Below are 23,258 nucleotides of genomic sequence, written 5' to 3' on the forward strand. Positions count from 1 at the left end.
AAACTCACAAGGTTTAAACTACTAGCACATATAGAGGAAATATTACCAAAGTCCCAAAAACGTACCTGTGTCTGTGCCTTTGGCATTACTAGGTCATCTCTCTCCCTTATTTTTTACCTCTGTGAAGTTATCAGATCAATGCAAAAGGTACCTGGATTCACATATCACCAGGATGATCTTTCATGGGTTGTTGGGATTGTGTTCACCAGCAGATTGGCGTAACACCCAGCCAGCGGGTCCATGGGCATTCTGCAAACCAGCAGTACTGTCCTTTTCTTCCAGATGAAGAAGATGAGGATGAAGAGGAGAACGCTGAAGAGTCCAGCTTGAGGACTGACGAAGAAAATTCTGGATCTGAAGATGAAGTTTTCGATGACTCTGTTTGCCCAAAGAGTACCTAAGCCATCATTTCCTTGCATTGACAGCTTGTTTAGATTTAGCAGCAACATTGTGTGTTTAAAAAGAAAACACAAAACTTTGTTCTTCACTACATATTAATGTCATTAAGGGCCAGAACTTGTGTACCTCTCCCGAGTGCAGCATTTCTCCCCAGGAAATCTCAGTGAAGATAATGAAACCGCTGGTACTATATGGTACCCTAATTAAAAACTTTGTAAAAATAAAACTTAGCTAAGCACTAAGAATTAATTATTTCGTGTAAAGAACCATTCACCATTTCCTGGCTGTTTTCTGGAGAGAAAAGGCTCCTTTCAGGAGTGGAACTGGTGGGAGGCTGTAGCCCCTCTGTGGAAACCTGCTGCCTGTGCTAGCTGGGGGGATGCTACCGTGCTGGTAAACTAAGGTCTTTGTTACCCCCTCGTGGATTTATGCAGCAATTGCCTGTTGCTGGGCTCCGCTCTTAAGGGTCTCTGAAAAGCTGGGAGCTTTACTGTGCAAAATCTTCATCGTTAGGTCATTCAACAAAGGCAAGCAACTTCCCCGCGCCTCCTATCTTTTCTTTTGTATGAGTTTAGTTTAGGATGTTGTTGTCTTTTTTTTTTTTTTTTTAAAAAAGACATATCTTCTTTGAGTGATACATCAATGAGCACGTAACAACACTGCTTTACTTTTGGTTAGAACTTACCAACAAATTACCTTATTATAGATTTTTTTAATTGGATTTTAACATCATTTCCACAAATGGAATTTTTGATTAACTCCTCATTCATCTCCAATGAAATTTTGGGAAGAAATGAAGATTTTTACTTTTTATTAAAAAAGTCCAAATTACTAATTTAACAGGGAAATTACACGTTGCATTAGCCTCTTAGTATTTGTCTCTTCATGTGTCATTCGCCTTGCCTTTATTGGACTTTTTTTTTTTTTTTTAATGCCTGCTGATTTGGGTATAATTATGCACTCGATTAGTATGACTGAAATCACTGTGTTTGATAGAAATTCACGGATCTTCCTTACCATGAAACAAATGAAACAGGTTCTATGAACCACAGCTGTGTTTACAGATAGAGCTATAAATGAACCCTACAGCAAATTCATCATTTCTAGTGAAGGGTGCTATGGATAAAAAACCCTACGTGTTGGCATAATTGAAGATTATACTGTTACATGTATTAATTACTGGGACTGCGTTACTTACAAGAGCTGACTTTTGAGCACTTGGCTTGAATACTGGCTTTGATGCATTTAGTCTTACTTCAGGAAACAAACTGTCTTGACTGAACTTAAAGAAAAAAAGATCTGTCCAAGACATTCATCCCCTCATGGAGGAAAGTGGTTTATGTTTGAGAAAGCTCTAGGGAGCCAAGAGCATCATCTTATTATGGGGAACGCTGGGCAGTTTGCACAGCAGGAGAAGCTACTAGCTCAAGCCTGTAACTATAGTGCAGTCATAATGAAACTAAGCTATTCTTTGACTCTTTTCTTCTCAGATTGCAATGAGGCACTCTTCCGACACACCATCCAGCTCCGGCAGAAGCGGTTAGACATTGAGAAAGCTTTAAGAGAGAAGAAGAAAGTTGCTGCTAACCTCAGAAAGAAATATAATGCCTTAGCCAAAAAGGTATTGTGTTTTCTTCTCAGCAAGCATCAGCTGGCTCCGTTACAGTGACAATGTTGTGCTAGTGATTTTGCCTAAGATTTAAAACCAAAATCCTAACCCTTTGAGAGGCCTCAGTTTGGGTAGAGATATCTGTGGTAGCACAGAGGCAGGAGGCAGCTCGTCATCTGTCCTCCTGAAAAGGGTCAATCAAGGTGCTGTGCCCTTAGCTGCTACGAGGCTGGATTCAGGTTTTAGGTCCAGTTCTGTCCCAGCTGCCTAGCCATCACGTGGCAGCAGGAACTGGATTCCGCGGTTCAGATGAAACACCTGATGTAGTCTGTCCTGTCCTCTGTGCATGTGTGTGGGGATGGAGAGAGTAAAGAATACTTATCCTAACACAAACGGAGATTAACATAAATGCATGAAAATGATATTATTCCATCTATTTCTTTTTATTGTAGTTTTTTTTGGTTTTTTTGTGGTGTTTTTTTTTTTCTTTGTCACAGTAATTACTGAATAAACTCTCTTGGTGCAAGTTTTCCTTTTAGCTTTTTTGAGCTCCTGCATTCATCAAGACATTTGATTTATATTAATTCAAAAATATCAATTTGAAGGGTTATCCGGGATAGAGAGAGACTTCTGCCAAAATAACATTATGCAAGCCTTGCTTTTATTGTGCCTCAAAAATGTTCCATCAAATATGCTTAACTTACAACATTTTTTGTTTAGTTTTTAAAGGCTTTCCTAAGTGCCAGCTGCCACATATTCACCCTGGGGTTTGACATTTGAGTCTGAATTGTTTCTTTCTCATGCAGAATCAATAAGCATTTCCAGGCATAACACAGTAAAAAATGTATTGTGGGCTCTGTAGATCTAGAAGTGTTTTAGACAGTAAACCAAGCAGCGGTCTCTTGATACATACAGGGCTTCTCTACTAAAGGAGATGTTTGCGAGTGTACCTGTGTACAGAGGTATTCAGGGTAGAATCTTGCTTGCATATGTAGATGAGCCTTGTGTTTGCCTTTGAAACTCATCTGTCATCGTACGTAGAAAAAAAACTACTTCTTTCTCTTTTGGATCAGGAACTCTAACATAGAACCTTGCTGCCTTATGTATTTGAGTACTACAGGTTTTTTGTTTGTCCACAATTTGTCTTTCTGCAGGCAAAAGTAGTGGAAACCAGTCTGGACACTGCAGACAGAGAACTGGAGACCTTTCAGTGGGAAAAGCAGCAGAGACTGAATGAGCTATATGTAGTCGTGCCTTTGAAACTCCATCAGGTAATTCAGGATGCTGTGTGTCTGCAGGTGCAGAATGGCCATGTACGTCTAAACAATGGTGTTACTGTTCTTTGAGGCCCTTAGCTCCTGATTCACCAGTGTCCTGGGAGTGAAGTATTAATTGAACTTCATGCTGCTATTTCTTCTAAATTGTTTTTGTTTCTTTCTCCTATACTGACATAAAAGGGTTAAGGACAGGCGGGTCAGCCCATTGCTGAAACGTGCATAATCTTCAAGTGTTTTATAGATTTGGCATGGGATTTTCCTTCAGGTCCATACCTACTGATGTTCTCCTGGAAAAAAAACACTCCAAAAAACCAAGCCAAAAAAATCCCCCAAACTAAACTAGTGGGAGTTTTGCTCAATTCAATAATGCTGGACTGGATGCAGTGCATTCATCTACACAGCTGTTAGCGCAGGGATGATAAGTAGAAAATGAAGAGGAAAACTCAAGACAATACTGTTGTTTACTCTGGGCTGAATCTTTTCCTCAGAGAGAGAAGAGAGGCCTCTGTCTGTTCTGGCCAATATACCTCTAAGGCAAGCTCAGCTCTCTCCATTTGTTCTTTCACCGTTCATTAAAAGGTTGGTAATAAAGACATAAGAGTCTGAGGCCTGACTCCACAATCCTGCAGCTCCCAGATCATTCCAAAGTACAGTTTACAGGGAGCCCCTTATTCCTCCTTTGTTTCAGGTGCCACAGGATGGTAAACAGCTTTATATGTAAGCAGTCAGCACAGCTTTAAGTAGTCTTTGAGCTTTGCTGAATGGTAGTGTGATTCCCTGGCTCAAAACATGAGAGTTGCCTGTGCTTACTATTGCCTCACTCATTAGTTCTCTGATGCTCACACATTTCTTATCCAGAGAGATCACCAGCACCCTTAATAAAAGTCAGCCTTGCTTATGGCTGTTTCTCGCAGGTGGAGTACTTGGTTAATGGGGAGATGCCCGGTGACTTCTCCCAGGCTTTGGTATTTACCAGGCAGTCCTTACAGTATCTGCAGAAGAGAATTGTGGACCTACGTAATGAAAAGATAATGCAAAGAGAGATCTATAAGAAGGCCCAGGAGCAACATAAGCAGCTTGTCCGGGAAAAAAAGGAGATGGAGATAGAGATTCGACGTGAGTAACAGAGACTTTGAACAGCACAGCATACTAATGCTCATTCTGTCCCCCTCACTGCGTGGGGGTAACTCACCAGATGTCTGTCTTTACACTCACACAGATGTCACAGTTGTTTACTGCAGAAAATAAAACAGAACGAGCAGATCAAGTGGACTGCTTTGATGAAGTACTGGTAGTTCTCCAGCACTGCAGAGTCATTAGGCTGTGTGAAATAATTTGGGAACTTAGTGTAAGGAGAGTTGACTGAGATGAGACACTTGAAGTTAGGGCACGTGATTGCTGTTTCTGGCCGTAAACCAGAACTGCTCAGAAAAAAGTACTTTCCCTAAAGCATACACTTTTTTTGGCAATATCCTCCTCTGTGTAACATGAGTGAAACAAGCCCTATTTGAAACGCGTTCCCAAGGACCAAACCCAAAAATGTGTCTAGCACCACCAAACCTGCAGGGGCCCTATATAGCCTTTGGTGTGGGAGTGGCTTACTAGAACTGGCTCAGAGTGTGGCTTAGTGACCACACAGACATGGTCATGGGCAAGGACAAACAGCAATATTCTGTTGTTAGCTCTGTGTGGCTTTGTGTGAATTATTTATTACAGAGCAAATACCAAAGAGCTCAGACAAAAAGCTGGGGGTAAGGTCCTTAACCACTGAAAGGCAGCAATGCCATTTGTGCTCTGCCCCTTCTGCTAGGACTGGAAGAGAAGTGCAATCATCTGATGATGAAGAAGTTTGGCCGGCTGGTGGATTTTGAAGCAGTTCAAGCACACTCTGTTAACATACGCATGGAAGAGTTGAAAGTGCAAATAATGGAGAAAGAATATGTGCACTCCCAGGAGCTCAAAGAGTGGGAGGTAAGGAGCAGGAAAAGGAGGGGGATGTGTTATGATGATCTGTTGAGGCTTTGTTTCCCTGGGGCTGAATAGTTACACTAAAACCTTTCGTGAACATGTTCATGTTTGGGTTTTTTTCACTTGTCGTTAATAGTTGGGCCATAATGGCCAACTCCCATTTCCCATAATGATTTCTACCTCTGTTCCAGCTGCTGACATGCATCCTATTTTCTCATGGAGTTAGTTGATAATCTTTTTGTTTTACTTTCCTCAAATGCATCCTTCTACTTCAGTCCCTATGTGAAGCTCTTCCGGAGTGCTTTCCTTTGGTTTTCAGCTGGGATACAGAACCTGCTGCCTCCTCTCACTGCCTTTGGTGACAAACTATTTGAGCAGGGGGCTCTCATGAGCCCTGACTCATGCCTGGGATGCCAGTCTGTGCAGTCGGAAAACCTTATGTCTCTATCGGGGAGCCCAAGGCTTAGCTACTGTGGTGCGAACAGGCACCGCTCTTCTGCTGCCCTTACAGAAGGGCACATATGGAAGTGCTATGTACCTAATGGCTTTCTGTTTCCCACACTTTTGCCTAACTGCTTTATCTACCTAAGCATTTGCAATATTAAAAAAATAAAGACGATGACAGATTGTGCTAAAGGCACTAGGGGGTCAGGTGGTGTATGCAGGATCAGTCTGTTGTTTAGCTCTCTTCTGTGGCACTTGCGCCTAGCACTTCTTTCCCACTTCGCTTTTTTTGTCCTCTTTCATCCCAGCTCAACCTTTTATATCTTTCTAGGAAAGAATCTTAGACCTGCAGCAGCAGCTAATGAAGCTGACAAAGGAAAACACCAGCAAGCTGCAGCAGCTGAACCAGTTTTGCCTTGAAAAGCAGCAACTTGAAACTAAGCTGGATTCACTAAAGAATGATCTGGTAAGCCTCTTAGCTGCTGTGCTATGTGCAGGTTTGGAAGTGTTCAGAAATGGGTAAGGGATCACCTGGCTCTCACCGGCTCTCTGGTCTCACATCCTGCTCTGCAGTCAGCACTTCGAGCTAATATTGTCTAGTGGCACAGGCTGGATGGCTGCTCCAGGCCTTGTAGAAAGGGAGAGGAATGAGCTGATCCTGAGGTAGGCAGTACCTTAGCTTCCCTGTATTTTCTTCACTGATTTCTAATATTGAAACAAACTCATCTTATTTCTAATTTAAAAATGTCTTCCAGCAAGTAAAAATTATTCCTTCGTTACATGGAAACAGCCAAATGAATGAAAGAGTTTTCTTTACTCTGTATTAGGGAGTAAGGCAGCTGCCTGTGACCGCCGGAGTCTAAGTCAGCAGTCTCTCACTCTGACTTCCAAGTAGTTCTGACTGAGGGGTGGAAAAGTCACGCGGCTGTCCTGCCTGTTGGAAAGCTTCGATTTCCTGCTTGAAACAAACTTCCACTGTTCATTCTCCCATGTTTTATAGGAGGTATTTTCTTCCTCTCCTTACAGGGAGCAGAATTTCGGGGCACCCGAACTACTGACATCAAAGAGAAGGTCAGGCTGGAGTCACGGCTCAAGCACATGGTTCGTGACACAGCCCTTCTAAAAGAAGAAATCAATCTTCTAAGCAGAAAAGATGGGTGCTTAAGAGACCTTGCTCTCCTTAGCAGAAAAGATGGGTGCCGCCTTCTGCAGCCTTCATCACTGCAGGGCTCTCAGACACCAACTGAATCGTTCCCTCTTCTTACACCAGAAATGGTAACGAACAGTACGAGTCTCCCTTAAAAACGGGCACGGTTAGCTGGGGCAGTAGTCATAGCTGGAAGTGCGACATTAATTGCTTTGGCTGTACGTGGGTTTAGTGTTAAAAGGTTCTGTTTGTTTCCCCTATCAAAATACGACTGTAGCGACAGATAGGGAATAAAAGAGTGCTCATACAACTTACAAATGCTGTTAGCAGTCCATTGCAGAGATTGGCACGGGGCAGGTGCCCTCCGTGTGTGTGTGTGTGTATGTGTCTGCTCTTCAAACAAGTGGTTGTTGAAGGCTGGATATGAGTTTCATGTGGGCAAATACATCTTTGGTACCCGTGTTCTCAAAAATGGTAAAAAAGGTCTGCCCTGAGGGTGCCTTTTGTTATTTGCTGACTATTCTAGCAGGAATATGGCACTTCTCTGCTAACCGAGCTAGTTAAGAGTAGAGGGAAGTGCTAGTTGTTTAAAGAAAGCAAAGGGACCTTTCTCCTCAGGGCCTGCAGCGCTAAGGTGGGTATGGAGTCAATCAGATACTTTCCTGCTTGCCTCTGCTCGATAGCAGTAGAAAACTGACCCACAGTGCATGCAGGACGTGGTATTTACCTGGCAGGAGGAGGTTTTGTTGTTGGTTGGTTTTTTGTTTGTTTTTTTGTAATTACACTGGCTTGCACCTGCCTGATCAGAGTGAGAGTGAGCCGAGCTCTGTTCTGTTTTCAGGTTTTATTCTTTTTTGCCTCTGACATTCAGTGTGGTGGCAGTGCATGATCATTTACAGCACTTGCCCTGTCTTACCAAGAAAACTTCTTTCACCCCCAAAGCGGAAGGGTTGTGCTGCACTGTTCCTCCAGCGCAGAGTTTCTGAGGGTGCACAGGCGGCCTTGGGGTTGGTTACTAGTTTTTAATTAAACAGATTGGACAACCTGCAGCTGCTTTTGCTCTTCCTCCCTGCTCCCTGCCTTTTGCTAATGGTTTCTGCTCCTCTGGCTGGTGTATGCTCAGAGAGAGCCAACCCTACCCCAGCCAGGCCCAGGCACTGCCCCTGCTGGCCCCAGGACAGCCAAACGAAGGGTACTCCTGCAGCCTGCCTTCTCCGTGGGGCCCTATGAAAGGGCCGAGCATCCCGTTTCCTTAAGGGAGAAAGCCCACCCTTACCCACAGGCCTGGAAGCTGAAAGCTTTTGAAGCTGGAAAACCACAGGGTGGGAGATGGAGGATAAGGAAACAAAATTTGCCTCCCTCCCCATCACCAAAGCCATACAGCTGTCCTTGCAGGTGAAGGAAAATTTCCTCTAGCTGTGCTCCTCACTAGAAGTTTTATGTCACTTAACTGGCACAGGCAGCAGCCATCCCTCTTGGCTTGAGCTCAGCATTAATATTTACATCGGTGGCTATTTGCAAAACTGTAACTGCAGGAAATGTCACCTTTCCCCAGGCATCCTGCTTGCTCTATGTCTGCAAGTAAAAAAAAAAAAAAGCAGGTTCATTCTATGGGAGGATTTAGCATACAGCCAGCCACCAAAAAGACTAAAGCCTTTATTTTAGATGTTAAAGCGTGGGTTTGACTTTACAGATAGGCAGCTGCAGATGGCGTGTATGTGAAGGGTTGTTTAAGGTGATTAGGCAGAGTGCATAACTCCAGTCCATTCACAGGAGTGTGTTCCTGGGACAAACCTTCCTGTCGGGAAGAGGAAAAGGCCTTGCTGATGGCGTTCTCTCTCGTGAAGCCCTCGCTGCAAGAGGTGCTAGACCTCAGCGGCGGCAGCTCTGGGTCCGTGTCCTGCGACGTCTCTCACGCTGCTGTTTCAATCCTGTGCTCTGATGAACAGCCCGGTGCCACGGACAATTGCTGCCTCGTTTCCTCAGCCCTCCTGTGACCTTGCTGAGGATGCCTTCTGTCTCCATAGCATTATAAAAGGCACATATACATCTATATACAAGTGCATAAATATATAAATAGGGGTGTTATACAAAAATAAATACCCATTCTCTTTTTCTCTTTAGAATAAGTCTTTTGCAAAAGGCAGCTTGGTCCCTAGCTGGTGGGAGAATGAGTCTCTAGGGGCCTCAGTGATGGCGGGCTGCTGTTCAGATGTCTTGGTAGATCCTGACCCAAGGATGTGATCACTGGATTTTGGGGATGGAGATCTCCTCTGGACTGGCAGCAGTCTAGTCTTTCTACCTCTTCAACTGGCACTAGGCCTAGGCAGCAAGGGCTTCCTGAAAGTGAAAGGAGCAAGAAATGATTACAATGCATGCAGAAATGAGAGATGCTGTGGTAGTTTTCTAGTCAACAGTCCACTTTGAGGATTGGTACGCTGATCAAAGAGTAAGATCTGCATTCTGGAAGTCCTGGCTATGTGGGAGCTTGACCCTATGCTTGCACACGACAAGTTTGATCTACGCTGCAGGGGTGGATCAATGGATCAGGACCTAGGGAGGTGGATTCACGTAATTTTTCAGGGACCTTATTGTTTTACTGGTAGTCTGGAAAATGCAAAATTAAGATGGACTAAAGGACAGCATCTTTGCAACTCGAGGTGGGTATTGTGCTCTCCCAGCAGCATACAGCTCAAGCTTTGGGAGAAATGAGAAATGTCTCCTCCAAAACTGAGTGAGGCAACTTGCAGTCCCCAATTGCTAGCATGGCCTTTCCATGCTGCTGTTCTATGTGGCATTAAAACTGTCCTTGTACCACAGAAGCAAGAACAGGGCCATCGGAAAGGCTCTACGGTGAGATTTCCCTTCAAAATCAGCCTAAAACAATGAAATGAAGCAAGCAGAGTCTTCCAGACCACTGACCTTGGTGGAACAGGGGATCCCGTCGAGCATCCAGGCTGGGGCCTCCTACTTTGTTGCCCATCACTGGATGATGGAGGCCAACAAAGTGCTCTTGAAGGTGAGGACAGTCATCTTGTGGCTGAAGAAGGTGGTGAGTGGAGTCATCTGGAAGACTATAGAGGAAAGAGCTGTCTTCTGTTCTTGAGTTGGGCAATCTGGGGAGGCAGACAGACATTTAGCACTATTAACAAATCTTTCCTTCTCGAAAGATAGGACCTACGCAACGCCTCTGCCAGCTCCATCAATGCAATGGCACTGGGCATTCCTAAATGAGGGGAAGAGCGGAAACTGGGAAGCCTGTCTGGGATGGGAATGAGGGGATGGGACCTGGTATCCACGATTCAACATCTAGTGAGTGCCGCAGGAGCTGGGAGGAGTAGCACCTCCTGGAGAACACGGGAAACTACTTGATTGACATCTGAACAGTGAGACACAGAGCACCCGCAGCTGGACCCTGGTCAGATTCTGGGGCAGCTGTTTATCAGCATCCCGTCATAGACATTAAGCTTCGCTCATCCTGCTTTTCAGTCTCTGGCTTAGGAGCAGGGGGAGGAAAGGGAGCAGGGGGAAGCAGGTCGTGGCTGTCTCTACGATGAAATTGTCCCCCCCCCCGAACCGTAAGAGGAATGAGCTCTGTGACGAGCATTTACACCAAGAAGGCCTAGTGCTGCTGCACGGATTTGGTTCCCAAGTGAACTGGGACAGATGGGAGCACGGTGAGGCCAGGCTTTTGTGAGCATGTAGTCTTGTAGGTCCCGCTGGATTATTCCCCTCTGCCTGTCCGCAAGCCAGGACTAACCTGGAGGGCTGGTAGTCTTGCTGGGCATTCCCATTTTGCAGCACTCGCGCCTGCAGCAAGGCGTTGGTCTCTTCGTGTGACTGGAAGGAGAGAGAAGGATTCTCAGCAGAGCAATGCCACGCAGCAGCATTAAGAGGCAGGTGCTGATCTGGGAGCCGGAGCTGTGGGGCAGGCTGGGGAAGCTCTTATGACAGAAGGCAGAGAAAGCTGAAACTGTTTCTTTTGCTACAGGGAACAGTGGAACTGAGCACTTAAAATCTCACTTGAGGCTTACTGCTGCATCACTGGGGATGATAACCAACGTATCATCTCAGCTGTGGCACTGCCTTGGCCTGTGTTACTGTTTACACACAGACTCCTCAACACTGTCGGTCCCTGTGAGCTTTGCTCAGGAGGAACAGGAACCATTCCCATAAAAGTAGCCTTTCCCACTGCCTCCTCCATACTTAGAGCCACTGCCCCAAAAACCACCTCTTCATCAGTGTTTTGGAGAGCTTCCCATTCTTCCCATGCCTCCAACTCCACTGCAAAGGGAAAATCTCTTTCAAGAAGCCAGTCTTGCTACTTCTACAGGCTGCAAAGTCTGCCAGCCACGTCTGGAGAAGCCCTCTCACTGCAACCATGGCCTCCAGCTCATGTCAAACCAACTTTTAACCACAGGTGTGCACATACCGGTGGCACTTCATCTGGACTGTAATCTCGGGTCTCGGTGCTCGCATACCCCACTCCTGCAGAGGGGCAGATGCCATTCAGGTGTGCCCCGTTGGCGTAGGGCTGCCCGTTAACATAGGGATGCCCACTGGCACGAGGAGCAGAGATGCCCCTCAGAGGCACCATGGTGTACTGGCAGGACGATACCAGCAGCCCGGCTCCTGGGAACCCCATGTCAATGGTTTGCTCTGCAGAGGGAAGAAAAAGGAAGTCTGAGGCCAAAATCGGAGGTGAAGTTGAGCTTCTTGAAGCTCAGCAAGGATAGTGTTAGGTTGTCCTATCAGGCAGCTATTTCGGCACCCAAAGCACCGCTGGAGACAAATGGTGGAAAGGGGCTCTACACGAAGATGAGGGAATGCCCCTTTTCCCTGGTTCTAGTCCCAGGGCTCCTTTTCAACAAGGTGAGCAGGGCAAGGGGCTAACGGTGGCCTTTGCCTTTATGGGGTGCCACAGGACATTTGAGACTTGCTCTCTGCCCGCCCTCTTCCCGCTTCCCCACATGTGCAGCTCTCACATTTTGGGTGTTTGACCCAACTACAAGCAGGGTCAGGTCTGACCCACAGGGCAGAGCACATCTTGTAAATCAGCCCTCAAAAAGAACCCTTACTCTGCTTGGACCAGGCTCTCCAAAGACAAAAGGGGATGAAAGCCACGATGAGGAGTACGATAGAGCCCAGCACAACGCCGACAATCAAGTATGGCAAGTCACTGGAACGGGCCACCATGGCTCCTGTCCCCAGGCCACTGTGCCCACCACTGAGTGGGGGATGCTGCTGGGGGGGCACTGTGGAGGGTGGAAGACGGCCTGGCAGACCAAGAGACTTCCGAGCTGCAAAGAGGAGAGAGAGAGAGATGTGTTAGACACAGGCATGGCAGGTGGAATAGCAGCCCCCTCCAGGCATGTCTGTGCTGCTGTGGCGTGGATGGACTTCTGTGGTGGCTTTTATGGTGGCTGCTGAAGCAGAATAAAAAAGGAAAATCGCTTCTCTAAAACACATGCTTTGACTTCATGCTGTTCCTATTGTGACTGTGCAGCTGCTTGGAAGATGACATGGGACCTGCTTATAACCAAACACAGGAGTTTGGCACAGCAAGGGCAAGTTGGCTTTTCTGGTTTTCGGGTCGCTATCTGCATGATACTTAGGAAAACAGAAGGTAACTACTCCTCTGAGGGAAACGGTGATGGCCTCTGTACACGGGGTCTGTGGGTACTGCTACGGGTATATACACATACTGACCACCAGCATCAACAAACCTATGGCTCTTCTTCTCCCCAGTGCCGCCCCCATCGCCTTGTCTGAGCTTAGATGATGCCCTGTCAGGCAGGGACGGTACCCGCCTGGCTGTGCTCTGACAGCTGCAGGCAGGGAGGGCAGCAGGCTGCGCTCCCAGGGGCGCCCGGTGAAGCTGGTTACCTTTAGTTTCACAGATCATCACGTTGCTGAACTCGCTTTCCCCCCCCTCGTTGAAGCACTGCATCTTAATGTCATACGAGGTCTCTGGCTGCAGGTGGCTGATGGAGTGCCAGTACCGATCTCCTGGGAAGGGAACACACACGGTGCCGTTAGCTTCCTCGGGGAACAGGCGACTGCCCCGCTCTGCAGCAGTGCTAGGAAAAGCAGGCCCGGACAGCAGCAGCCGCCGCCTTTTGTGCCTTTTCTGCACAAGGCTCCTTCTGGCCGTGTATCGTTCCAGGAGGAAAGAGCAGCTGGGAGCAGCCTCTTGAGATCTCCTACCTTCCACCACGTCCTTCTTGTAGTCACTGTCATTGTCACTGTCAGTGGGGCGGTAGTAGATGTAAAAGCCGTGGATGGGAGTGTTGTTGTTGCTGGCTGGGATATACTGCAGAGAATGGGAGGGAGAGCAGAAATGAGCAGAGATGTCTGTGCTCCTTGTTGTACCAGGTGAGCAGCAGTTGGGATAAATGGATGGGACGGGAGGAAGACCCAGCAGAGGGATCTTGCGTTGCCACTGCTTTTCCCTTCCAAGAGCTCAGTGCTATTTGACACTCACGCCCTGCTTCTCTCAGCCAACAGGCAGGCCACGAGTCTGGTCCCATCACCCCAAGCATCCAGTACTCTGCTCCCTCTCAGCAGAAGAGAAAAAATTCCTCAGCACCAGTGACTGAGCTGGGCCAAGGGCAAACACACCTTCACCGTGACTCCAGTAGGCTTGTGACTGCCAGGCAAACTGCATCTTGCCATGAACCGGTGACCACAGGAGTCCTGTCTTTCTGAGGACATCCCTGTCCCTCCCCCACCCAGGGCAGTACTGTCCAAGCTCCACATGCTCTTGCTGTCTTTCATCCATTATTTTATCATGGTTCAATGATCAGCAGCGCCCATCCTGCCCTGTAGCAATTTCTGGCTAGAAGCAGCGAGGAGAGAAGAGGGCAGTGCATCCCTCCGAAGAAGCTGCTGGAAACACTTGGATCTGGGCTTGTGATCCAAAAGATCCTGCCCACTCCTAAAAATCATCTGGAGCTGACTGCTGTAAATGATTGTCAGCACTTAGGACTGCTGCCCAGCCAGTGAGAGTGAAGGACATCTCTGCTGGAAACTACTACAACAGACAGAGGTGCTAATGGATTGCAGGAATTTGGCCAGGTGAGTAAACAGCTGCGCCATGTGTTCAACTGTGCTCCTTGAACAAAATGGTCAAGACCCTGGGGGTATCTGCTGAAACGCCCCTGTGTACAATGCTGGATTCTGGTGAGAAGGTTTTCCTAGGCTCTCTGACTTCTCCCACTTCTAGGTGGCCCAAGCCCTCCTTTGGTGGAGGGAGCTATTGGATCCCAGATCCATTTGTGCTGGTGACAGGCTCCAGGGTGATGACCTGGAAGATGCGCGAGCTGGGCAGGTAGCACCCACACCCCTGTGCTTCCTGCACGTTCAGAGACCTCTGCCCCTACAAACCTTACCATCCACTTCAGCATGATGGTGGTCTCGTTGATGGCATCTGTGAAGGTGATGTATGGCCCAGCCACAGGGCGCTCATAGACGCGGTTGCTGTACCCAGACACTACGTATGGCCGAGATGCTGCGCTGGGCTCACTCTCTCCCAGGATGTTCAGTGCCCGGACACGGAATTTATAGGATGTGCCTAGGGGAAAAACAGGAAATACAGGAGTTGCAGAGATTGGAGTCTTCCAAGACTTCAACTGGGAGCACAGGCCTGGCTGTGGAGAGGGGTTACGTCTTCTTCAGAAGGCAGAGAGCCTACAGAGAGGTTTTGATTGAAACGCAAACACTGAACAGCCAGATGTCAGCCATGTGCTAGATGGACCTTGCTTTTATGTGCCTTCCCCGGTTCCTGTCTGGATGGTCTGGAGGTCAGGTAGCAGTTCTGGAAGGTGTGTGGCTGGATTCAGAGATGCCCCAAAGGATGTCCTGACCTGAAAGCAGGTATGGGAAAGCGTCCTTCCTCTACTACATGGAAATTAACTACATCAGTTAAAAGCTCAAAGCCTAAATAATCTTTACCCAATCATTGTTTTACTGATCTTTTAAGTTGGGGTAGATGTGTGTCCCTTTTAAGCTGTCCAGCTCAGTGATGCCGTCTCTTCTCATGTGAAGTGCAATGGGAATTATGTGCCCATCTGCCTTGCCTGTGGCTAAGGGAAGTTCCATCCTCTCTAGTAAATGGCAAAACCAAATGCCTTTAGTAACTAAATCCTGTAATGCAGAAAAGCATGCGCAAGCCTCCCTCAGGGAGGTCAAATCCACGCTGGTCTTTGCAGCTGGAGAAATTGGAGAAGCATCTGCAGCTTCTCCCCATGCATCCCAGGCCGGAGCTGGGGAGGCTTTGTTTTGCTCGCACATGCCGGGGCTAAGCATGATGTGACAGATGGCTGACCATCCTCCAGGGACCGCACGGCTTTCCTACAGGCCTCCAGGAAGCAGGGAGGAGAACACCTGCCTACCTTTCTCCAGGCCTGGGATTTCCACTGAGAGGCGAGAAGGAGGAATGTCACTGGTGGCCAGGACCCAGTCTCCCAACTTCTTCAATTTCTTATATTCCACGCGGAAAGACTGGATGGGGAACCCGCCATTCCCCCGGGGGATCCAAGTCACGTACACAGATGTCTCTGATGCCATGGAGATGGTTGGACGGTCTGGTGCCTCTGGAGCTGCAAGGGGCACAGAAGGACATCAGGATGTGAAGCGCGTCCCTCTCGCCCTGTCTGGAGGATCCTGCAGCTGAGCGGTATGTGGGTGAAGGACTGCCTGCCTTGCACCCACGCACGCGCTCTTTAGGTCCAGAATCCTCTCTTCCTTCGCGTCTCTTCATTAGAGCTAACACACCCAAATCCTCACTCCTTTCAGTTTGTGCCCTGCAAACATCTTTTACTCCTGTTTGCATCTTGCTCCTTTTCCATTCCCAACTCAAGTAGGATGAGACAAGGTTTGAGGTGTGTGCACCCATCAGGGGAGGGAGAGCAGTGAGAGGTGTGGATGCAGGGCTGGAGAGAGAGCAAAAGGTCTGGCTGATGTGGAAGCAGTGAGCAAGGGGAGACTGACAGCACAGGAGACGGAAACAGGAGAGATTGAGAAGAACCAGGTGAGGAGGAAGTGGGGAAAAGTTCTGAACTGTAGAAATGTAACTTGATAAGAAAACAACCAAAAGATGGGAGGGAAAGAGATGACTGAAGCTGTGGCCATGGAAGAAAAGGCAAGGCGTGAATGCGTGTGGGGGACCGAAGGGGGGGACCTCACAGGCAGGATAAGGATCGAAGGAGAGAATTTCACGGAACGGGTAATGGCACTGCTGAATAACAGCAATGGCAAACACAAGGTGGGAAACAACGAATGGGATTAACAAGTCAGGACCTGATGCTTCAATGCATCAAAATACCCCAGTGGAGCACCCTGCGCTGCTAGAATGGGCACTAACCGCCCCTGCTCAGGGCGCGGCTGAGAGAGGAGGATGCCAGGACTTGCAGGGACTTGGTTCTCCTTTCTCCCTTGTGCTCCCCCAGCACCCACTGGTGCACAGGAGCTTGCTGGTCCTGCGCATTGCCCATTCACAGACTCCACAGCAGGGCTTTGGGAACCCTCCATGTGAAACTCAGCAAGAGATGGAGAGTTTCTGACAAGTTCTTGCGTTAATGGTGGGGACAGCCTGCTCTCCTAAGCCTGCCAAGTGCCGCAGCAGAGGTGCCCAAGAAGGACCTCTCCTCGTCAGGAGCTGGAGACCACCCACGCAGCTTTGCACAGTCCTGCTTTACCCAGTGAAGACTTCAACCCCAGCGTGGCCTGGCCGCTGCCACCCACAAGAGATCCAGCACCCCTCACCCTCCCTCCTTGCCCAGTTCAGGGAGGGCCTTACGGGACAGACGGCTGTTGTCTGACTGGTTACTGCTCTGAGTGCTCGTGCCTGGGTCATCCCTCTGGATCTGCTGCTCTTTGCTGGCAACAATCTCTGGTTTTGGGCGCCGGCCTGTGCAGAAGGGAGAGGTGGCATCAGTGACATGGAGAGGCAGCTCGGAGTTAATTTTTGCTGTCATAAGCAAAGAAAATATTCCCAGGCACAACGCAGAGGTAGATACTCTCCAGACTCTAACAGCCCTAGGGGTTCAAAGCACTCAACCTGCAGGCAGGAACTAAAGCTAAAGGAGCAGGTTTGTTAAACTGTTAATAGGCCCCCCTCATATTTAATTTTCTAAAACTTTTAATTGGTTTTCTTGAAATATTGCTAGATTTCTGCCTGAGAAGGTAGTAATTAGCACAAGATGGGGACCTGAGGGGCCACGTGAGCAAGCCCACCACCACGTGGAAGATTGCTACGAAGGGAATGTCGTTCCCCACACCTGCTGGAGACACGAAAAGCAGCCAGGGGACAGGGAGACTTGGTGTAGACATCTGGAATATCCTTTCAGTGGCAAAGAGAGCTCGGTGCCGAGCAGACTGCGTGGCAAGGCTTGGCGTTTCCTTTAGTGCAGCAGAAGCTTTTAAGGACAGATTGGACTAACACCTGTTGGGAACGACCCCCACAGGCTGATCCTGTCTCCAGGCAGAGGATGGATTAAGCGACCTTTTGACATCCCCGCCAGACCTATTTTCTATGGTTCTGCAGGTGTTCAACTGAGACAGCAAGGGAGGAAGGGACTTACTCCAACCCAGGCAGAAGGGAAGAGCTGATTTTCCCCATCCTGTTTCAGTCCCACCCTCCACTTTCCCTTCTGAGAGGGTCACTCTGGGCTGAGGGCAGATGGGTTTCCAGAGCAGAAACAGCCCCTCTGTCCTAAGGCTGGTGCCCGTGCCTCAGGGCTGGGGTGGGATGTCTCCGAGGGGCCCTGCCCTGACTCAGAGCAAAACACCCAGGGACAGGTTTGACCTTTACCAGTCCGGAAGGTCACCATGGCCGTCTGTCCCTCGCCGGCACAGTTGTGAGCAGCCATCTCCACCTCGTAGAGGCTTCCAGGGTCCAGCCTGGTAAGGGTCAGACGGTGCTGCGAGGCTGGGACGTCCCTCACTGCCCAGCTGTCCGAGGCGTTGGTGACCTGCTGAGAGACCAGCGCAGGCGTTGCAAAGCTGGGGGCAAGCTGGGCTTCTTGCCTGCACCGAGCCCAGGAACCTGCATCACAGGTTCCATCTCACCCAGGGCTCCCTTCCCTGCCTGTAAAGGAGGGGGATATTTCCAGCCTGATTTTGCAAAGCTGAAGGATTCAGATATAAGCAGGACAAGTCACCGAGCACCTGGGTGTTTTACTGACCCCAGAGGTTCACTCAGCCCCATTCTGTCCACTGCTCCTCTCTGATACCGCGGCCCCTCGGTGCGCGTACAGCCCTGGGGCAGGCGCACCCCCAAAAGGCAGCGTTAGCCAGAGGCCTGAGCTGCTTTAGGAGCCAAATCTCTCCTGCAGCCCAAGCCGGTGAGCTGCTCATTTAGATGCTGGTCGTTTCCATGGGATGAGGTACCTGGGTGCCACTTTGGTCACCTGGACCTACACTGTCTGACTAATGGCGTTTTATCCGGTCTCACCGCTGGCACTTCCTGGCTGAAACGGGGAACGGTAACGTCTGAGCACAGGTTTCTGCAGGGAAGAGACTGTAATGCGGCTGTGGCCCCCAGAAAGGGGGAAACTTGGAAACAAGTTTGTTCTTTGGTGATGCCCCGATGCCCCAGGCAGAGGGTGAGGGAAGGTGGGACCTTCCTCCGTCTCCCCAGCTGGAAGGATAATATTTTTGCAGGCAAACAGGCAGGACACTGAAGTGACCCGGTGCCGAAAGGAGCATTAGCAACGCAGGCGAAGCAACAAAACGGAAATGCCGAGACTGCCGTATCATTCATCTTCCCCAAGCGTTTGACACTGACTGATTAATGCCTGGCTTGTTTTATTTTTATTCCTGAGCCCACAGAGTTGTGAGGCCAGGGAGGGGAGCCCTAAAGACTGCTAATGCTCAGGAGAGAAAAAGAGAACTTAAGAAACAAAGGTAACGGCTGCGTGGCATCTGACTGCTTGCAGGCCGCAGAGATTTAAAGGTAGCATAAGAGCAGCGGAAGAAGGGACATCCACAGATACTTTCCAGAGGAGAGCAGACCCTTGCCTAGTACAAATGTAAGTCTCCTGTCAGTAGGTTTTACTTTCCTTATAGCCATCTTCCAAACAAAGAGTCTTTTCTTTTGTTGCTGAATTGATTCCTTCCCTCTCTGCACATGTGCTTCTCCAGTCAGAGATGTCAAAACCAGATCATTATATAACTTGATCCTAAGAATCTCTGATAGAGACATTTTCTAAACAAGTTTAAGGGTTATTGGGACTAATTCCTTGCCACACAATCCTTAAGCATCTCAAGAAAGAGTCTCCAGCTGAGAATTTGGACTACACTGAAAACATATTACTGCAAACTGCAGTGACCCATGGTGACCTCCACTGCCCCACAGCCCCTTCCAGGTGAAGCGCTGAAAAACAAATAACATACGGACAAACGCCAGCCTGCAAGTTGAGATCGCACACAGAACTGGTAGTTACATGATACACCATCAGGGGACAGATTTCTTCTTGGCAGACAACCAGAGCCAATAGTCGGGTGAGGCTTTTGGCATCTTTTGGTTTTTATTTAAGCCTGCCCTATTGTGTTCTTGTGTTGGCATCTTCTGCCTTTAAAACAAAGGACTCTTTAAAGAGAGGGTTAGCTGAAACACTCCACTTTGGTTTTGTTTAGAAAGAAATCAAGGATGTGTAGGGATTGTAACAGCCTCCTATTATACTGTATTTTCACAAAATCAAGCAGTTCCAGGAAAATAGATTCTTATAACGGAAAATGGTGCCTTGCAGTGGCTGGGAATCCAAAACATGCCGGATCAGGAATGTAATCAAACCCCAAAGCAAAACCTGCCTCTACTGCAACTCCCTGCCTACCCAAAGGAAAAACAAGCAGCAAATGAGTAAATTCAATGCCCCTTTTTTCCCGCTTATCCCCAGCAAAATGGTAAGAGTGGCTCTACACCTCAAAAGCAGAATTTTTACCTCAACAATGCTTTGCTAATTAGAGAGACTGCTGGGCTACAGCTCTGCTGGCACTCTGCCCGCGGTGCCCAGAAGCACGGAAGAGGACAGGAGCCCTGGGGCTCACGCAGGGCTCAGCAGCGCACCGGTGATGTGCTCATGCCGTGCCACCAGCCAAGAAACATGCTCAACACTGCACTGCCTTTCAGCTTCCAGAATAAAACCAGTGGCTGAGGACCTTCCAGGTGATTTAGCATGGCTGTGATGGCTCTCTGCTGGCTCCTCGGTCACCGAGTGTGAGTGCTTCAGCGCGGCTGAGCAGGGCAGCTGCTGAGGTGCGTGCAGCAGAGACAGGCTGCTGCTCTGTGTCCTGCAGCCCGAGACTTTCAAGGCAGAGTTATCCTCGTGGCTTGTGCCAAGACAAAAGCATTACAGAGCAAGTCACTGCGCAGTCTGCCCTCAGGACTTCCTATTTGTGTAAGCAGACAACTGAGGATTGGAAGTGGAAGCTCTTTAGGCTGGAAATACACGTGTGCACACCCGCCCCGCCTGCTTCGGCAGACAGGCACTGCTACGGGCCCTTCTGTGAGAGCAAACCTCTCGCAGCCTGTACTCATCACACCTCGACAGGCTGTGGCTGCAGCTGAGGAGGACCCACCAACCAGCACCACCAGTGAGCGATGGGTGCCCCTGCCCCAACGCACCTGCTCAGGAGGTGTGAAAACGTGCAGCGAGGCCACCAGCCCACCTGTGGAACGGCGCAGAGGAAAGATGGGAGCAGGGCGAAACAGCGATACCTTGCGATGCTTCACCACATAATAGAGGATGGGGGCTCTGCTGTCAGGCCGGGGTCTCCACACCAGATCATAGCTGTCTGTCTTGGATGTCCGGGGAGAGCTGAGGATGATGGGGGCCTCAGCTGGAGACACCAGCTCCCTGTTGGCTGCACACTGTGGAGATGCTGCCAGCGGGGTCGTCGCAGGCTTTGGCAGTCCAGCTTTATCCAGGAGCAGCTTTAAGGCACTGTCCCTGGAAGGTGGTGTTGGAGGCTGAGCCGAGCCCAGCTGGGCATCTCGCCCAGGGTTGAGCGTAGCTCCTGAAAGACAAAGTGTCGAGGCAGGGTAAATGCCTGTCCCAGTCTGCGGTGCAGGCAGAGCTGTAAGCCCCCTGAAAACTCTGGGAAGCCCAGCACTGCGCACCCATTGCAGCACAGGCACCTCAGAGGTATCGGGTCCCAGGTGGTGCTGCCTGCTGTGCCACTCCAAAAGGTGTTAGCAATGATCTCTCCTTCTCCTGCTATGAACCTAACACAGCTCACTTGGGGCCTCTGCGAGAACAGGCCTTGGCCACATGGGGCTGCCTCCCTCTCTGAAGCCCCTCCTACCCTGGGTAAGTTCAGTAGGGTCCAAAGAATCAGGTGGTACCTCTCTTATCCCAGGTGAATCCACCCACATCGGTGTTTCTGCTCGTGCCCAGCGCGTGCCCAGAGGCAGAGCGGAGTAAGCCGTGGGGTAAGGCACTACACCCGCATGGCCCGTGTCCCCCATGCAGAGACAGCTCAAGGATGCACACATGGCACCGCACTTAGAAGCACGGCCACCACCATCTGCTCCTACAGGGAGAGGCGGGGATCCCAGTCGAAAAAGCACTTGATGTGCAGGGTAACAGGGAGGGAAGAGCAAAGCAGCTCAAACACAGGTGGAAGGGTTGCACACCGACTTGCTTCTCCTGCTCCCGCTGCTCTTTCCCTGTGCGTTAGGCCCTGGGATTGAACGGTCACAAGCTTGGAGAGAGGGACCTACCCGGCCGGGCTGTCCTCAACTGCACCATGGCTTGCGCGCTGCCGACCTCGTTCTCTGCCATGCACTGGTATATGCCGTCGTCCTCGGGCCCCACGCTGACCAGCCGCAGCGCCTTGCGGGAAAGCCGGAGCCGGTGGCTGGCGGAGAGGGGGACGGCGTTACGCAGCCACATGACGGAGGGCTGGGGATTCCCTCGCACCTCGCAAGTGAACTTGGCACTCTGGCCCCAGGGAATGATCTGCTGGGACAGCTCCATGGTGACCTCCGGGGGCTCTGTGCAGGGAGAAAACGGGGCTGCTGGGTGCCACTTGGCAGGGAGCATGGCACGGCCATGGCTTCGCACCTTCCTCTCTGGCAGGGATGAAAGCAAAGTAATGGATCCTTACCCCACCCCCAAGTCCCACTCAGGGACCCACAGGGGTCCAATTCATTGCACCTCCCCTTCAGCATCCACATGAACCACAAGGAGAGGTGGCCCAAGGCCATCTGCCCCTCTCAGATGACAGCAGCCACCTGCAAGTCCCAGTTTTCTAAGCTGAAATGCTACTCTGTGCTTGTGCCGGAACAACACACCAGCCCCTGGATGAAGTGCAATCCCATAAAACATAGGCTTAGCCTCCCTAATGCTTACAAGGAGGGGAAGGATGCGTGGCAGAGGTATCCCTTACATTTCCCACCCCATACACAGCTTCCCCACAGAACAGAACAAAAAGCAAGACACTCCAATGTCTTCCCTATGCCATTGTCAAGGATGTCTAAGCAGCAGCCAGTCCCCCACTAGAAAGTGCTAGAGCAAACCCAGTGTCACAAATGACAAGAGCAGAGCTTTTGGTGAGGAAGAGAGGATGCATCGTCTGCAGTCCATAGTGGGAGCCAGGAAGGAGGAACTACCACCCTCAAGGAAGAATTTGTCCCATCTCCTAGAAACTGGAACCATGAACAGGGGTTGGCATTACATTGTGGTTTGTCCAGGAAGAAGAGTACAGCAGCACCAGTATTTCCCCCTTAAAAGCAGTGGAGAAAGTCCAAGTCCTTCCTGAAACAAGGGCTACAGCAGCACTCACCAAACACCTGCACGTTGTAGAAGATGAACGCAGCTCTGGCCTCTCCAACCCCGTTGTCAGCTGTGCAGCTGTAGGTGCCCGAGTCCTCCTCACTCGTGGGGTCAATCAGGAGGTTGCTGAGCAGGAAGCGCGTCTTGTTGTAGGCGGAGACGCTGGAGCCATCCTTGGCCCAGGTGACCCGCGGTGGGGGGATCCCGCTGGCCACACACTCCAGGATGAGGCTTTGGCCCTTGGTGACAATGATGGTTTGAGCTTCAGGAGGGTAGATTATCCGGGCTGCCTCTGCTGTGGAGCCTGGTGAGGAAGAGGAGGAGGGAGGTGGGTGGGAAGGAAGGTTGCCGGTGTGAAAGCACCCTGTGCAGAGTGTGGGTGGGGGTACTGGCAGGGCTAGTGCGCTGCTCCCCTCCGCTGGGGCAGATAAATGGCAACGCAGGGCAAGAGGGACATTCCTTAAGGGACGCGGGCACACAGCAAGCGGTCTCGCTGGAGGGCCAAGGGCCTTTGCTCACCCATCACCAAGAGCAAATCCTGAGGAGGTGTGGCAATCCCAGGGCTGCACACCCCCCCAGGAGCAGACCCTGGGGCCTTCTGCTGCTAGAAAGGCTTCCCAGCAGCTGGTAATGTT

The 23,258-nt window shown here is 49.9% G+C and overlaps 2 protein-coding genes across 5 annotated transcripts in view; one reads left to right on the top strand and one right to left on the bottom strand.

Moving 5' to 3' along the window:
• CFAP44 (cilia and flagella associated protein 44) overlaps positions 1–8,387 on the top strand; it is a 47,158-nt gene extending 38,771 nt beyond the window's left edge. The window contains exons 29-35 of the mRNA XM_040594958.1: positions 283–393; positions 1,890–2,020; positions 3,163–3,279; positions 4,200–4,401; positions 5,096–5,256; positions 6,029–6,163; positions 6,724–8,387. Coding sequence (XP_040450892.1) covers positions 283–393; positions 1,890–2,020; positions 3,163–3,279; positions 4,200–4,401; positions 5,096–5,256; positions 6,029–6,163; positions 6,724–6,999 — 1,133 coding nt within the window. The 3' untranslated portion in view covers positions 7,000–8,387. The remainder of the gene's footprint in view (positions 1–282; positions 394–1,889; positions 2,021–3,162; positions 3,280–4,199; positions 4,402–5,095; positions 5,257–6,028; positions 6,164–6,723) is intronic.
• A 99-nt stretch (positions 8,388–8,486) lies between these two features.
• The window catches only part of BOC (BOC cell adhesion associated, oncogene regulated), a 56,902-nt gene continuing 42,130 nt past the window's right edge, over positions 8,487–23,258 (bottom strand). The window contains exons 6-19 of one of the 4 annotated variants that reach the window (XM_040596240.1): positions 22,634–22,927; positions 21,570–21,842; positions 20,565–20,863; positions 17,652–17,817; positions 16,644–16,754; positions 15,238–15,444; positions 14,236–14,417; positions 13,052–13,157; positions 12,731–12,853; positions 11,923–12,144; positions 11,277–11,503; positions 10,605–10,684; positions 9,767–9,960; positions 8,487–9,184 (exon numbers count right to left, since the gene is read on the bottom strand). In XM_040596240.1, coding sequence (XP_040452174.1) covers positions 9,000–9,184; positions 9,767–9,960; positions 10,605–10,684; positions 11,277–11,503; positions 11,923–12,144; positions 12,731–12,853; positions 13,052–13,157; positions 14,236–14,417; positions 15,238–15,444; positions 16,644–16,754; positions 17,652–17,817; positions 20,565–20,863; positions 21,570–21,842; positions 22,634–22,927 — 2,669 coding nt within the window. In that variant the 3' untranslated portion in view covers positions 8,487–8,999. Of the gene's footprint in view, positions 9,185–9,766; positions 9,961–10,604; positions 10,685–11,276; positions 11,504–11,922; positions 12,145–12,730; positions 12,854–13,051; positions 13,158–14,235; positions 14,418–15,237; positions 15,445–16,643; positions 16,755–17,651; positions 17,821–20,564; positions 20,864–21,569; positions 21,843–22,633; positions 22,928–23,258 lie in introns of all 4 variants that reach the window. The other 3 variants (XM_040596239.1, XM_040596242.1, XM_040596241.1) reach the window with 3 other exon arrangements.

Source organism: Falco naumanni, chromosome 5, assembly GCF_017639655.2.
Source record: "Falco naumanni isolate bFalNau1 chromosome 5, bFalNau1.pat, whole genome shotgun sequence".
Classification (NCBI taxonomy): domain Eukaryota; kingdom Metazoa; phylum Chordata; class Aves; order Falconiformes; family Falconidae; genus Falco; species Falco naumanni.